The following is a 15,918-nucleotide window of genomic DNA, read 5'->3' as shown; positions in this document are numbered from 1 at the left end:
TCTCATCCCCCATGTTGATACTTTTGTTTTTGTGGGTGTTTTTCAGAGGCTGCATATCAGCAAACCACAAACTGCCTTAAGTGGTCCAATGTTGTACAAGTTGTGCAAATTTCGAACAAAAAACATCCAAATGGAAGGAACTCCTTGCCAGAGTTCTCTAGGGCTCCAAAAATTCACATTTTTACAATTACTTTTTGTAAGGTGCCTAAGTTATGATGCAATTTTTTCCTGAATGTTTTTACGAGTGGCCTGTAAAAAAAAAAAAGTACAAAATGAATGATAATGTAGATTTTTTTTGTCTTTGTATTTTCTATCATTGTTGTTTTTTTGTTAACTCTTGTTAGCATTGTATAGCGTGTTAGTATTTTTCCAACATTAAACCCTCTTATTCCGTAAACGATTGCCTGGCCTCATTACTAGGAGCTTTATTGGAAAATGTTGCCCTTATATTTTTAATTCTCATTAAATTCAATGTTTTTCTCATAAAAAATTGATTGAAAAAAACTTGCAGCTATTTTTAAAGTGAAAATTATTGGGTGGGAGATGACTATCAAAAGAATATTTTTCCCGGGGGGAATACGACTGACCTCTTATGAAATTACTTTCTGTAAAAAGAAAACATCCGGTTGGTATATCCCTGAAAGAATAGTTTTTCTCATTTTTTTTTTATCAGATTTATTTTAGAAACCATGTCATGCACTACTTTTTCATAAAAATAAAAAATATTGATAATCCCACTTGCGTCTCCTAAAATGTCCTTTATTCTTGCATTTTTTTCTTAGCTAACACTAGGTGACAATATCGCTCTGCCAACGCCTTCACATTCCCTCTCCGTTGTTTTAAAAGGGGGGAGTAGTTTTACTTTATTTTAGTTTTATTATTGATAAAAATTTGAAATGACAAGTACTTTATCCAAAATGACTAAATGAGTAAACAATTGGAGGGCATCTTTTAATGAACCGAGTCAGTCTGATGATTACTGCCTTCACTTCGTCTTTCCAGAATAACCCGACCTGTTGTTGTTGCTCTTCAAGCTGCGTGTGAGCTGACTCGCCCTACACGCGTGCACACACACGCACACGTAGGCACGCACGTACGTACTGCATGCATCTTTGGCTCTTTAGTTAAAAACGTCAGCATTCAATTTGAACCTGGATCCCACATTGACTGAATATAATGTGCTAACAATAAAATTGCTTTACTGCTAAAGTATGCAAATCAAACAAGTCCTACCAGTAGAAAACGCATCATTGGAAATCGATAGTATCCTCCTTTTACACCTACACGCGAACGCACCGTCGACCCAGGTTGAAAGTGGGCGTGGTCTAACCGCCACTCACCAGCTGCAGGTGCAGTGGACCAAGCGACACATTTTCCTTCGCCTTCTGTGTGTCAACATGCTTTATTTTGTGCATTTATCGATTAATTAACAAGTGGCTTGAATTTTGGGTTGTTTAACAAGAGCCAGGTGGCGCGAGTTTGGCTAAAAGTAATATGTTAAGATTTTTTTTAAACTCACGTGGAAGATTCGGCTCACCTGCACGCGCGCCCACCAAACGAATATATCAGATTATGATTATTTTGCAGTCAAGTGAGATGCTTTTTAATAAGCTGGTATAAAAGCATCAATTGAAGAAGCAGAATGAAAAATACTCGGCGAAATGTGAATCTTTGGCTGCTGCTTGTCTGCCTCTTGGGTGAGTAGTATATGTTGCCTTTGTATGCTTGACAGTCGAGTAGGACTTTAGAATGTTTCAATTTGGGGTGAGGGTTGCTCTAACCTGTGTTTTTGTTTTGTTTCTTTTTTTTTGGGGGGGGGGGACAACGCACTTATAGATAATTGTCTTCTCAAATATGGTATTACCGACGGTGCTTGTGAAAACTGGTGTGACAAATATCTATGGGGAATATTGATGAATTGGTTCGCCAATGCAAACATTTGGTCCGACTGTGACACAGCTGTGGGCACACAGAGGCGTGGGACGCAAACTCGGACAAGTCAAACATTTGTACTTTGAAATGCGGCTTTCTTTTATGCCGTTTTTTTAACCTAAGGGGTTACTGATTGATTGAGCCTGGTGATTAATGATTACAGCGCCGATTAGGGCCACACAGTAGTTCCGCGTGGGAAAAAAAAAAAGATTAAATGACAACAAGTGAGACAAATGCGAGCTTGCTTGAACGCACCAGAGCTTTGTGGCCACACAAGCTTTTCCAGTTCTCTGAACACAAACTTTTACCTCAGGAATCTAAAAATTATTTCGTAAGGATTTGGCATTATTATGAGCACGTGACTGTGATTGACATAATGTGTTGACATCGCTGCCAAATGTACAATCCGGACGAAATATTAATTTGACATAAAGTAGAATATATATATATATATATATATATATATATATATATATATATATATATATATATCTCCAATGAGGCGCATTTTGATTCATTTAATATTTATTTTTTTTAAATCTATACTTCTGGTCAGGGTGTTTACACATTGACCAATGGAAAGTATTGAAAATGGCTTGCTCTCTTTCACGATGCAACGCTAATTGTTAAACTAATTTACTGTTTTTGGGGTCTCCTGAAAATGGACTATTTTGGAGATAAAAGGTTTTGTGTTATACATAAATATATTCATTTATTATTCCTCCTCCACTCACATTTGGAATGTTCTGAGCTCCTGTTTCCACACCAGTGTCAATCGGCTGTTGTGCCACATCACAAAAATCTAAAGTGGGAGCCAGGAAGTAAATAAACTATATAAATACATAAAATACACGCCAGCGCTAACACTTTTCAATTCCATGACGGCGGGAACGGACGGGGCGACCCGAGTTGGGCAAGAAGTCAAAGAATGCTACACGGCTGCATTCTGTTCTGCTGAGTTGCCCTTTTCTTTTCCTCCACGCCTGATAAAACAGACTCAGCAGATTGCATCGTTATCAATGCATCAACACGGTCGAATAAACCCCAAAAATATTTGGTTTATTTATTTATCACAAAGGCAGTATTTCCTAAACCACTGCAACTCTGGGAAATAGTTGTCTTTCTTGTTGGGCGGCCAGCTGATGGTGACAAATTCTCAAAACCCGGATTAGAGATTATGGGAATAACCTTGGGCACTGAGCCACATCCTGTTTCGCCACAAATTATCTGATCGTGTGCCTCTTCCAACAGTTTGAACATAAGAACAATGAACAATTCAAATGAAATGAAAATGTTTTCTTTTTTTAAACTAAAGTTCGAGCTGTCGTGTACCACTATATGACCAATGTTGATACTTTGAATTTCTGTCCTAGTGGCACGCGCCCGGGCCGTCTTCATCGAGCCCCTCCAGGCTGTCACGACGCAGCGCTCGCTGGCCGAGAGCACCACCAGGCTGCCGTGCCGCTACCAGGGCAGCGCGGGCGAGAAGGTGGTGCAGGTGACCTGGTACAAAGAGCTTCGCGATGGCACCAAAGATCAGATCATCACCGCCCATTTCTCAGACGGACACACGGGTAAGCAAAGCAGCAGTCGTTTTTAAGTTTTTGCTGTTTGCTGTCAAAAACTGGTCAGTCGTGTAAGCTTTTACACGCAATGGTGGCAAGTCCAAGTGTCCAATTTGAACAAAAACGGCGGACCTCCTGTGTGCTTTTCATGGCTAGTTTCTGGCGACTGAATTAAATAAAAAAATAAAATCCAGGGTATGCCGTAAAAGTAAATCTTCCTTAAAATGATTCTAAAATGGCTGCTTCAAACCCAAATGGCCGACTTCCTTTGTGATTTTACTTACCCATGATAGATATGGCTACCAAATTTTATGTTGCCCATTGAAACTTTTTCCGGACTGATTTAAAAACAAATAGATCAAATTGCTGTAGGAAACGGACTCTGGAAATGACAATTCCCCGTTACATCTTGCTTTTATTCATTTGAATTAAAAAGTGTTCCTTTCTCCGGTCAGAATTCGGACGCTATGCGGGCCGCATGAGGTTCGAGAGCAACAACCCCACCGCCAACTCGGCGCTACTCATCCCCCACACGGAGGAATCTGACGATGGCACGTACACCTGCCACATCTCCACATTTCCCTACGGAAACTTCGAGAGGCGCATTACCGTCTCTGTGTGGGGTGAGTTTATTTATTTATTTATTTATTTTTGCTCCATCCAAAATGTGGTAGTCAAATGTTGAAGCATTGGACGCATAACGAAAAGGTGGTTGACCTGTTCAGCCGCGGGACAAGTTTTGAACTCAAATAATAATCAAAATAAATGGAATATTAAAAAAAGAAAAAATAAACAATTGTAATACAATAAAACTGAATAAATGGTAAAAAAAAGACTAGTATAATAAAAGTGGACGAAAAATACAATACAGACAAAAGTATAATAAATATTACAGAATATAAACAATCAAATGTAAAAAAGATTTATTTATTTATTTATTTTATATTTAAGTTTTATCAAATCTGTAATGAAATAAAAGTAATTATACAAATCGCCAAATAATTGCTCACACCTAATTTGTGTTTCATGTACAGCATTTAGCAGTAGCTGCGCTTATTTTTATTTTTTTTCCAAGTCCTTTATAAATCAATTTGATTCGTTTGAATGAAATGTCAACCTTTTTACCCAGAAAGCTCCTCCTAGCTATTAATCAAAAGTTGCAAGTGGTGTTGACTTTCAGTTTAATCGGGTTTCGCTGTCTTTTGCGCAATTTACCGTACGTGCAAGGCACAGAGGACTCGCTTTGTTGTTCTTGCTAATTTCCTGTTTAAGGCAGAACGTTTTGTGGTGTGAATCACAATCATGTCGAACCAGTCGGTACTAGAGAGTAAGACTCCAGAAATGTTTTGTGATGCAAATTTGACTGCGTGACCTTCCTGTTATTGTGCAGACGCGCGTGCGGATAGAGAGTAGTGCACGTGCCCTTTTTGCTCTGGATGAGAAAATAAATATCTCCCCCTGCCCCCAAAAAATAATTTTGCGGCACTTGTTTGACTTCTTCTGAGCCTTGCCGCTTCTTCCTCTTCCTCTTCCTCTTCCATTTCCAGCAAGTGAGCCGAGTGAGTGATATGATCCAAAGTGAACCGCACAACTAAACGATTATGGCACCGCTGAAAACATTCCTTGGCGACTTCACGACTCCTAAACGCACAAAACATGGGCGTTCGTTTCAGCAACGACGACGGAAAACGTTCACCTTTTCATATAAAGACGACCCATTCTGACAATGAATATTTGGAATTGCTTGTAATTAACCTCCACCTTGACTTAATGGCTCCAGTTGATGGAAAAACAGCCCCAAAGCTTGATACAGTCATCATGTAGTTTCACTCTTGGTGTGTTGTTCTTTTGATGAGCGATGTTGTTTTTGCCAAACTGCCCTTTGGAGTTGCGGACAGAAATGTCAACCTTGGTTTCATTGGACCAGAACACATTTTCCATGCGTGTTTCCATCTTTGCAACCCTACCCGGACATCATCTGAAAAACTGGAGCCAATAATCTTTCATTTTTATATTTTCTCACACCAACCACTTTCACCCCAATTGAATTGTGGCGGAAAAAGTTTTAAAATAATTTATCTTGGTCCCATTTTTTTTTTTTTTTTTTTTTTTAAATATCACAAAATAATGGCGTTTAAACAGGCTTGTGTAGATGTTTTATAGAAACTGTCGCTACCTTTAACCTCATCCGTAAATAGTTTTAAAGATTGACTGCGAGTTAAATATATCCTATTGTCTTTTTGAATCACTTAGGATATTTTGTGCTTGATTGCCCACCGAAAAATGTCGGCCCAATTTATTTATTTTTTTTACCGTGGATCCATCAGCTATGCTTAACATGTTTTTTTTTCGTTGCTGTTGTTAAAAAGACCCAATGAAAAACTAACAATGACATAATACTCTGATACTCAAAGACAGATTAATTTGTTGTTAATGTTGTTGCTGCCTTGACAGAGGAAACAAAGCAGCACAAACACGGCAAAACATTCATTAAGTTGACTCATAAACTTAAGTACTGCACAAGAAGCTGTTTCCATAATAGCAAAAACATGACGACGCAATAGCAGCCTAAATATTACCTGTATTAAACTCTATAAAGGTACTCAAGTTCATGCATAAATTAATCTTTGGTTATATTTAAGTTGATTTATGATGGGTGGAGCCTTTAAATGCATTCAAAATCTAACAAAAATTGGCTAGTATCGAGGGAATATGATCAAACTTTCTCGCCCTTGTCAGGAGTCGAGCTGCATCATTTTGTACTATGCAGGCTTTTAAGACATGAGCAGACCAGAGAGGAAAGTGTTAGAATCGGGGCATGCATGACATAACAAACGCATGGATTTGGATTTCTACGTCACTAGTAGATAGAAGTGGACAAATTTGAGCAATATTGCGGAAGTGAAAAAAAAAAACGCAACGCAATTGATTCTGCTTTATCATTTCAGTGTTGGTAATTGCCGACTCACAAAAGTGCATGTCAGTTATTTATTTATTTATTTTTGTGTGAAAATGCAATGCAAAAATAAGTGATATTTTTTATACAATATATTGTATAATGTTAAAAACCGATTATTTTCTTTGTACTAAATATTAATTTCCACTTTCAGAACATTATGCTGAAAATATTACCTTTTATTTTTGTTTTTTGTGAAAAAAATGTTTTATTCCATTTTCTTAACTTTTTGTGACATTAAGTATTTTTGTTTTGTTTTTTTTTTAAGTTTAGTTTCATTTTTTAAAAAATGTATTTTATTTTAACAGCAACCAATTCATTCAAATGTCCTCATTCACGTGAAAACAACACACAACCGAACCAAGCCATTTATTAAAGCACACACACCAAACCACACAAAATCAGAACCCTCTCCCCTATTTTAACCACCACGTTTATTTCCATCCAGTGCTTCCGATCGCCTCGCTGGAGCCGGTGGTGCTGGTGGAGGGCCAGTCGTTCCGCGTGGCCGCTTCGTGTCGCGCCGTGGGCCGCCCGCTGCCCACGCTCTCCTGGGACACCTCCGTGCCGGGCCAGAGCCAGAACCGCACCAGCGAGGGGACCTCAGTCTCCAGCTACTACTCGCTGCACCCGCTGCGCAGCATGAATGGCAAGCGGCTGGACTGCCTGGTGCGCCACCCGGGCCTAGAGCACCCACGGAGGATCACTAACCAACTGGTGGTGCACTGTAAGTACATCTGCAGTGCTTGATTAAAAAATAAATAATAATAATAATATAATAATAATATTGCCTTTATTAGTCCCACAATGGGGAAATTCGAGATTCGAACCCAAGCCTCCTGGGGAGACTGGGACCGAAACGCGGCGCCTTAGACCACTCGGCCATCCTGGCAGCCAAAAAAAAAAAAAAAAAATACCCCGTGTGAACGTGTAATCTGCAGCAAAACGACACGCACAAAGTCAGAGCTTTTATGCATAATACAAACAAGTAGAAATATATTAGCAATAGATATTGATTGTACATATTTTCTTTCTTTCTTGTCGGATGGTTTCAAAATGTCTCATTTGATTGGCGCATTGGTGCGATCACTTGTTGCTGGGCAGAATTCTCTGTTCAAATCCTTCGCTTTCTACCCCCGAAGCTGTCTAATCCATCTTAAATCCGTCAATACGCAAAGGCTTTACCCTGCTTTTTATGTTTGCACTTGTTTTTTTTTTTCATATTCAAATAAGTTTGAAATGTGTATTTAAAAAAATTACATATCTGTATATTGCAGATTTTTACCATTGTCGTGATTCTTTACACATCAGTGTGTGTTGTCAAGCTGTTTTTTTGTGCGTGTGTGTACACGTTAGATCCCCCAGACGCTACCATCTCCAGCACGACAAACGACTGGTTTGTAGGTCTGGACCAGGCGGCTCTCACCTGTGATGCCACGGGCTTCCCCGTACCTCAAAACATCACCTGGACATGGTGGGACACGCAGACACACACCCACACACACACACACACACGTGTCATCATCCTCGGATAACACCCAACGGCAGTTAGGTAAAGACAAGAGGGCCTTTTTTTTTTCTCACAAGCAGAAGACAAGCGCTAAGCGCTTAATCATTGCGTTGCTCTTTAACGAGCACTGTCAACATGCTAAAACACACATTCGACACACACTGGTGTCACACTCAACTTATATAATACATTCATGGGAAAATGCAGAATCTTTTTGTTTCAAACACCAGAGGTGACATAGGTATAAAAACCTCTGTCGCAAAATGCATCCAAAATAGTACTTTGTAACGAAAAATGATTAAATAAAATATAAATGCTATATATGCAGATGGACATGCTAACAAAAGCATCGTGCATGTAGCAAAACATAAATGTATTTATATGAACAGAAGACTTTCCTCCACCTGTGTCTCTATTATTTTCTGCAGGTAAGGTGGAACTCCGCCACATGAAATGTGAGCCGGCTCTTTTTTTGTCCTTGGGTGGGGATGTTGGCAAGGGGGGGGGGTTATTAAGTGACACCTGTGGCGAAACTCGGGGAAACCCGATCCAAATGTCTCCATTGTGTGTTCTTTCATCGCACTAAGCAGACATTTAAAGGAAATTGGCTGAGGTTTTATAATTCAGGTTCACGCACTTTGGCGGTTACACACGCGAGGCAAGCAATGAATAAATATTAACGTTTGGGAAAAAAAGGATTTTCTGTCGTTGCTAAAATAATAATATCCGTCCATCCATTATCCAAGGCGCTTCTGCTCACGAGGGTCGCGGAGCATTTCCCAGCTTTTTTTTTTTTTTTTTTTTTTTAGGCAGGTACAGCCTGGGCTGGTTTCCAGCCAATCGGAAGGGCACACAGACAAATCACAAACAATCGCTCACACTCACACCTAGGGCCAATTTGGAGAGTTCAACCATCCTACCATGCATGTCTTTGGAATGTGGAGGGAAACCCACGCAGGCACGGGGAGAACATGCAAACTCCACAAAGGAAGGCCGAAGCCGGAATCAAACCCTGCACCTCTGCACTGTGAGGCAGACGTGCTAACCAGTCACACACCGGTCCACTTATAGTAATAATAAATGACAAAATAATAAAAGCCAAAATCAGAGCAACCATAGTATCGACATAAAATCGAAGGAATGCATGCCAACTGACTTGCATTAATGCCTCCTTAATGGCGTGCACAGGAGGGGCGGGGATCTGCCGGAAGGAGTCACGGCATCGGGAGGGCGCGTGACGTTCAGCCGAGGCCTGCGTCTCGACGACAGCGGCCTGTACCAGTGCGTTGTCAGCAATGGTGTGGGCGTGGCCACGGCCGACTACATGATGACTGTGGCTGCTGGTGAGTGTTGTTAACTAACTTTCTTTCGTTCTGACTGAATGAACATAAGCGTTTCCGAGAATTGATGGAAGGGATGGAAGCCAACTTCTGCTGATTGCGACTTTGCCTCCCCCTTGTGGTGAATCTCAATAATTATACTCACCAGCATGAGGCTTTGGTGTGTTCCTGTTATTTATGCTTTTTCCCCCAAAAAATAAATTAAATAAGTGTTTAATTTATTTATTTTTAGAACTGTACAATTATATGCCCCTGAACCTGTTTGCTGTAAAGCACAAATATTCTGCCATTAGTTGTAAGACATGAGGGCTTGTAGTTACAATCTTTAAATGCCAAATCATTTCTTTTTAAATAATTAATAGGTTTTTAAATTAATTTTTTAAATTAGAATAGACATTTTTATTTAGAAATATTAATATTTTGGGGGTTTTCTTCATGCTTTTCTCATTACTTTATGATTGTGTTTTTTGATATTCTATTATATTAGGATTTTATTGAATAATTAATATACTAAATATATTTAATATGTATTTAACTTATCCATTTTAGATTATTAAAATATATCTTTATGTAATTTTATTCTTGACGTATTGCATAGTGATTGAATTTGTAAAATGAATGTAAAGTGTTTTTCTCTTTAAATATGTAATTAAAAGGTATTTTGAGTTCGACTTTGATACTTCTATGGAATTTTATTTATTTAATTTTATGAATTGTATTTTGGATTTTCGCGCTGAAACAAGCCTTATCATCTCATAGCTACAGTCGTGTTACCTAACGAAGTGTCCGTGGAAGCGTGCGCCGTTCCCACGAGAACGAGTCACCATGTGTGTTAGCGTCTTTCCTTGCAGAGAAATCTCAGCGCAAGGAGATGTTGTCGTCGGACTCGCCCACCCTCATCATCATCATCGCCGCCTCGGCCGCCGTCGCCGTCCTGCTCATGGCCGTCGTGGTCCTGCTGCTCGTGCGCCACCACCGGCGCCGCAACAAAAAGCTCGTGAGGCAGCTCAGCATCAAAACGTGAGCCACGCAGGAAGTAGAAAGTCGCAAATATGTTGAGCATTTTGACGTAAACTGATGCTGTTCTTGTTGTTGTTGTTTCATCTCAGGGATGAAGTCAACAATTTGTCCAGGCAGGCTTCCTTGAGGAGGCTCAACTCTCTCGGGTCGGATCCACGAACACAGGTGAAAAGGAATGCGCGCGTGGAGTGGCGGGGGCGCTATATGCACCGAGCAATGTCTCTGCTGCATGCACCACATGCTCAAGTCTGCAACATGAATTGACATACTGCCCTTATAATGCGAACAAGCAATTTAATATAGGAACAATTCTGTAGAGTGTGCCCAAATTTTGGGTACATTTTTGAAAGAAAAATAAGCAATGGAAGTAAAATAATAATTATAAAATCAAGAGATACAGAGATTTTTGGGGGGAGTCCAAAAATGTTTAGAGCCTAATCCATACCATTTTTTTGTTCCCAGTCTGAAGACTACGCTTTGCTTAGGTCAGACAGTCGCATGAAAAACAGCCAAGTGTCACTGGTGAGTCTCCCCGACCCCCCCCATCCTTCTCCATTTCGATTATAAATAAGAATAATAAGCATTTCTATGCCCATTATGTCTTCGGCCCGGCAGGAGCGACCAATCTACAGAGGGAGCCAGTCCACTCTGGCCGGCAGATGGGCGCCCCTGGGGAGTTTAGAGGCGGAGGGGCCGGGGCGCCCCGCGGTTTGGCACGACGATGGCGACAACGTCAGGGTGGCGGTGAGCGACTCGGAGAGGGACGACCCCAGGAGGAGAGCCAACTCCTACCAAAAGAGCAGCAACATGTCGCTGGTACTGGTCAGCATCTGTAAAAGCATTCTCAGTGCAATAGGACTTATTTTTGATTTGTAAAAATGAAGAAATAAATGAAGATTTGACTTTTTTCACCCTTTTTATTTTATAAGCAACTTCAATTTGATTGAAATAGAATTGAATAAAACATAAATCTCTTTCCCTTCATTTTGCTTTTTATATTAGATATATTATTACGTTAAAATGGCATTTAAATTCGACCTTTTGTCATTTTTTAAATCCATTTATCTTTTAATGGTTAGGGTTAACCAGTCTTCTTCTGGATTTAAATAGGATGCAAGTGAAGTTTGATTTTATTAAACATCTAATATTAGATATATATAAAAAAAAATAACTACAAAAATGTTTTTTTTATGGTATTCATTTTAACAAGTTCTCCACTGGATTTAAATAGGAATAAAGTGCATTTCCATGTTGGGAAATGAAAAAAAAAATATTGAAACTTGATTTGCATTAGATTAAAGTTTAGTTTAATATAAAACTAAAAACGTGCATTACATTTTTTTTTCATTTGAGTAAGAATCCATATGTAATGTAAAATATTCTGAATAATTTTAAATAATTTAATTTATAAGGGGAGTAAAGTATTTTTTTTAAATATATTTCAATTTCATTTTTGTATTATATCATTTATATGATAGTACCAGGATGTATATTTCTGTATATATGTATCTATAAAATATTTCCGTGTGTATATTTGCAGGATTCTGGTCTTCCATCATCCCTGCTCCCTTCGAAAGTTCAGTCAGACGACACAGTGGAGCTGAAAGACCCGTTGGACGTCTGCAAGATCTCCACACCCCCGCCGGAAGAGAACTGGTGTCCGCCAGCCCCGACGGCACCCCCCACCGGCGGGCCAGAGAGCGAGGAGGACGGCGGCGTCGGCGAATCGTACGCGCTGTCCCAAGCGCTCACCAATCACTTCTACTACAGCAACGGCATCCTGCGGCCACGGCCGCACACCAACGCCATCTTATTGCACCCCCACGGTCAGCTCATCTAGGGCCATACTCCCCCGTGTGCACACGTCGTAGAGAGCGCGCATCCTCCGGTCAAGTTAAACAAATCATATACGCACCCAGATACCAGGTCGACACTGTGGGAGGAGCCACCCTGAAATGTGGGCGGTCTCTCATGGACTTGAAGCACTTTTGCTCCTCCATCCTCCTCAGGTTGTTGCAAGTGTAGATATTATCGCACATTTTGATTCCGTTTACTGCCCCGGAGATGGCGCGGCATCGTTTGACTCGTGTTGACGGTGAGTATATACGCTCACTGACGACCTAACGACCTTAATGTGTCCGTAGCACATTATGCCATTGCAAAATACAGTATTAGTAGACACATTCGTGAAAAATATTGACGGCGGTAGACTCGTTCACCTGTGAGGAGCTTTTCAGCGTCAAACATGCTGCAGTGGCTCTTGAGTTTTTACAACGGCTGACTTCATCATAGATGAGGCGTTGGGGAGTTCGATTCCCTGTTTGATCGATTTCCGACCTCAAAAGGTGTTCAGTCATAACAGTATTCTGATTAAATTACTTTTACTGAAAAGAATAAAAAGCGGCAATAGACGAACATGTATGTCAGATTTGACATATTTTCCACATTTATTTCTATGGCATTCCGGTCTCAGGAAAACTCTGTGCTTCGTGATTTACAGTCTCAGATTTAGATGAGTGACGCCTCTTTGCTGGGTGCACACAATTCTGACAGAAGTCATTACAGGGGAATCTGATTACTTTCAAAGTGCACAAGCCAGGCACGGAAAGAAATAATACACAAAAACAGGAGAGTATGGCCCATTGAGTCTAGACAATTGTGCCTTTTTTAAAAAAAAAAAAAAGAATTATACATAACTCATTGAAGGCAAGATATTTCCAGAGATCCAAAAACCAGGGAAATTGCTGCATTACAGTAATTTCCTCAGTAGGAACTGAACAACCCTGGCTGGAGCAACTATTAGGGGACCATTCTGTGTTTGGACCTTGTATCCATGAATTTTATCGGGACCAAATAAGAGCCTGCGAAGTGTGATGGTACTTTCAAAAAATCTTTGGAACATTTTGAAAATTGCCGCATCAGACCCATCAACAGAAGAGCCACCATTTTCCACTGTGAGAACTTTCGGTGAACTTTTCGAGGACTGTTATGAACTGTTGTGTAGTTTTAGTTCAATCGTAAGTGAGCCGGTCCAAAACGGGGCAGGAACATTCGCCTGGAATTAAGAATTTGTGGAGGACGCTTTGGAGAACTGCCATGACGGTGTATCCATTTACAATTTTTCTGCCAGAACTCTGAACTTTTGGAGGACCACTGCGAACTATTCTGTCGTTCCTGGATCATTTATAAGGCCAGAAAAAGGACCTCAAGTGTGGTAGTACTTTTGAGAGATCCAGGAACTTTTGGAAAATTGACGTAACAGACGTGCCTCTTTCAGGATGGGAGAACGAGAAACTTTTGAAGGACCTTCTGTTTGTTTATTTTGGGGTTGTTCAACTTTTACTGAATGCTAAGGAACTTTGTTTTAAACTTTGCTAAGCTAACCACTCTGTTTTAAGACGCCATCGCCGAAAAGACAGAGCGAGTCTACTATTTTGGTTTGGAGCAGCCTTTCTGGGCTGATCACAGACAAATAACTGAAGACTTTTACCGATTGCTACTAAATTTGAACCATGACAGATTTGGGACCTTTTTGCATTTAGGTGGAGCGTTGCCGCAAACTTTTGTACTATGCCAGTAAAATAAACATTTAAGGGTAATAGTTGTGATTTGGAGGAGGAAAAAATAAATAAATCCTAAAACCGGTATATCAAATTAACTTTCCCATTGAAATGAATAGAAATGCTATTAATTTGTTCCAACTGTCAAATAGACACCATTTTTCTGACACATTTTTAATGTAGAAAAACATTGCATTATAAAATAAATAAGAAAAAAAATGCTTTCATAAAATGTAATTAAGTTGAAAGACGCACACGCGCACTTCATTACATTAATTTGTTTCTTGCCTCTCTGAGTAAGTGCCGTCTCTCTCACGTCATCACTGGTCTGTGCAGCATCTCTTGCAGCAGGAACCGTAGTCCTTTCGAAAGCAGCGGTTACGTCTCAAAAAACTGTCCAGTGGCATTCTTTCATTCATCAGCAGTGACTGATTGGTGGGCTGCATATCCATGGTTCTAGGAATGTAATTCTGGTATGGAGGGGTGTTACGTCTCAGTAGAACTAGGCAAAAAAATTTGGGGGGGGCGAACTAGACCACAATAATTTATCGACAAAAATGAGCTTGTTGAGACCTTTGCAGCTCTTCAGAATAAACAGTTAGGGAAAGTAGAGTATGTGGCAAAACCATGCTACAGAGAGCCAAGAAGATGCCGGCGTGACAGCAACACTTATTCGCAGAACATAAAACAGCTGACGTGACGAAGGGACCAAATGACTTTTACGCCGTGTTCCGTGTGGATGTCGGGTAGGACACTTTGAGAAGCCAAGCAATATTTGTCTAGGAAAAAAAAAATGTAAACCGATTTGTCAGTGAGCCGAGTTTCCATGGAAAGGTTCCAGCCTATTTGTTCTATTTTTCTTATCCAGTTCACTAGAGCAGGAATTTGAGTTTTTTTTTATCATTTTGTGTGGTTGAAACACGGCGGCAAAGTTGTCTTTGTTGTAATAAGCCAAATGTTTCTCCAATCCTCTAAGTCTTGGAGGGTTACTGCGTGCCTAATGCCTCCTTGTGCGTGCGCTGGTGCGTGCGCAGGTTACTCCTCTGGGAGAATGATTTTCCGCACATGTCGCATGTGTACGGCTTCTCGCCCGTGTGGATGCGCTGGTGGATCTCCAGGTGGCTGACGCGGTCGAAACTCTTGCCGCAGAACGGGCAGATGAACCATTTCTCTTTGACGCGCCGCCCTGCCACTTCTTTGCCCAACCTCGAGTCGTCGAAGATGAAGATGCCGTTGTCCGCATTGAATTTCCCAGAGAAGAATGAGTCCCGCCTCTCGTCTGATTGGCTGAGGGGATGAGTTTGTCTCAAAGCCACCTGAGCCCTCGAGTGACTGGATGTATTGTGTCGAGCATCAGGTAGCAACCTGTCAGAGGAATTATCCAGAATGTCCAATGCGTTTTCAATGAGCAGAATCTCAGAATCTACATTCTTGGAACTGGTGGCTAAGAAGTAGTCTGTCTCGTCTGCGGTGTCGCTGTCGCCCACGGAAACTGACGACCACATGCGGCTCTCCTGATCCTCACCGGGGACGTCCGCGCCGCGACCCGAGGGCCCGTCGGCACACTCTGAGTCGATCACCTGCTCCACGATCATGACGTCATCCTCGTCGTCCTCTCGCTTGACGGGGAAGTCCTCATCGGCTGAGGTGGCGTCGCGTGCCTGCTCGCTCGGGTCCTCCTGAAGAGGTAGAGCTGCTCCGTGATTGGTCGATGTGTCTGTGGTGCTCTGCTCAGATGTTGGGATGACGTCGGTTGCTGAACCTGAGATGTGTTCCAGAGCCATCCGCAATGGGTGAACATTTTTATACATATAGAGTACATATTTAAACTTACCAAAATCACTTCAACCTAAAAACACATTGTAAATGTATTTGAGCCTCATCCTCATAAAACAGCAAAATTAGTCTAATAATCTAGTAATCCTACAACATATTACGGCTTTTGTGCTCAAAACATACCTCTGACCAAAAGTAAATAGTTGTCTCCTGGCTGCAGAACAATGTAATAATTAATGAAGTACTCAGAATGCGCCAA

The 15,918-nt window shown here is 40.8% G+C and overlaps 2 protein-coding genes across 4 annotated transcripts in view; one reads left to right on the top strand and one right to left on the bottom strand.

Moving 5' to 3' along the window:
* The first annotated feature begins 1,304 nt into the window (after nucleotides 1-1,304).
* nectin4b (nectin cell adhesion molecule 4b) lies at nucleotides 1,305-14,105 on the top strand. Of its 3 annotated transcripts, none has more exons than XM_088310410.1 (11): nucleotides 1,305-1,697; nucleotides 3,306-3,506; nucleotides 3,953-4,120; nucleotides 6,902-7,180; nucleotides 7,810-7,927; nucleotides 9,152-9,306; nucleotides 10,140-10,323; nucleotides 10,413-10,488; nucleotides 10,786-10,845; nucleotides 10,939-11,145; nucleotides 11,864-14,105. In XM_088310410.1, exons 1-11 carry the CDS (start codon nucleotides 1,643-1,645, stop codon nucleotides 12,161-12,163), a joined length of 1,803 nt encoding a protein of 600 aa, XP_088166536.1. In that variant the 5' UTR covers nucleotides 1,305-1,642; the 3' UTR covers nucleotides 12,164-14,105. The 3 variants fall into 3 exon arrangements, with proteins under 3 accessions (XP_088166536.1, XP_088166538.1, XP_088166537.1); XM_088310412.1 differs by having other exon boundaries at nucleotides 1,306-1,697; nucleotides 10,155-10,323; XM_088310411.1 differs by having other exon boundaries at nucleotides 1,307-1,697; nucleotides 10,939-11,139.
* LOC148326124 (uncharacterized) overlaps nucleotides 12,536-15,918 on the bottom strand; it is a 3,942-nt gene continuing 559 nt past the window's right edge. Inside the window, exon 2 of the mRNA XM_088310413.1 lies at nucleotides 12,536-15,645. Coding sequence (XP_088166539.1) covers nucleotides 14,870-15,645 — 776 coding nt within the window. The 3' untranslated portion in view covers nucleotides 12,536-14,869. The remainder of the gene's footprint in view (nucleotides 15,646-15,918) is intronic.

This window comes from Idiotropiscis lumnitzeri, chromosome 12 (assembly GCF_059441095.1).
Source record: "Idiotropiscis lumnitzeri isolate Australia: NSW breed Sydney's pygmy pipehorse chromosome 12, RoL_Ilum_1.0, whole genome shotgun sequence".
Taxonomy (NCBI): Eukaryota; Metazoa; Chordata; class Actinopteri; order Syngnathiformes; family Syngnathidae; genus Idiotropiscis; species Idiotropiscis lumnitzeri.
Note: the sequence above shows the minus strand (reverse complement) of the source record. Positions and strands in the feature narration are given on the sequence as shown.

Coding starts and splice junctions, on each gene's coding strand:
- nectin4b (XM_088310410.1), top strand. CDS start 1,643: ATGAAAAATACTCGGCGAAATGTGAATCTTTGGCTGCTGCTTGTCTGC. Junction 9,307..10,139: donor CATGATGACTGTGGCTGCTG/GTGAGTGTTGTT, acceptor CATGTGTGTTAG/CGTCTTTCCTTGCAGAGAAA. Junction 11,146..11,863: donor GCAACATGTCGCTGGTACTG/GTCAGCATCTGT, acceptor GTATATTTGCAG/GATTCTGGTCTTCCATCATC.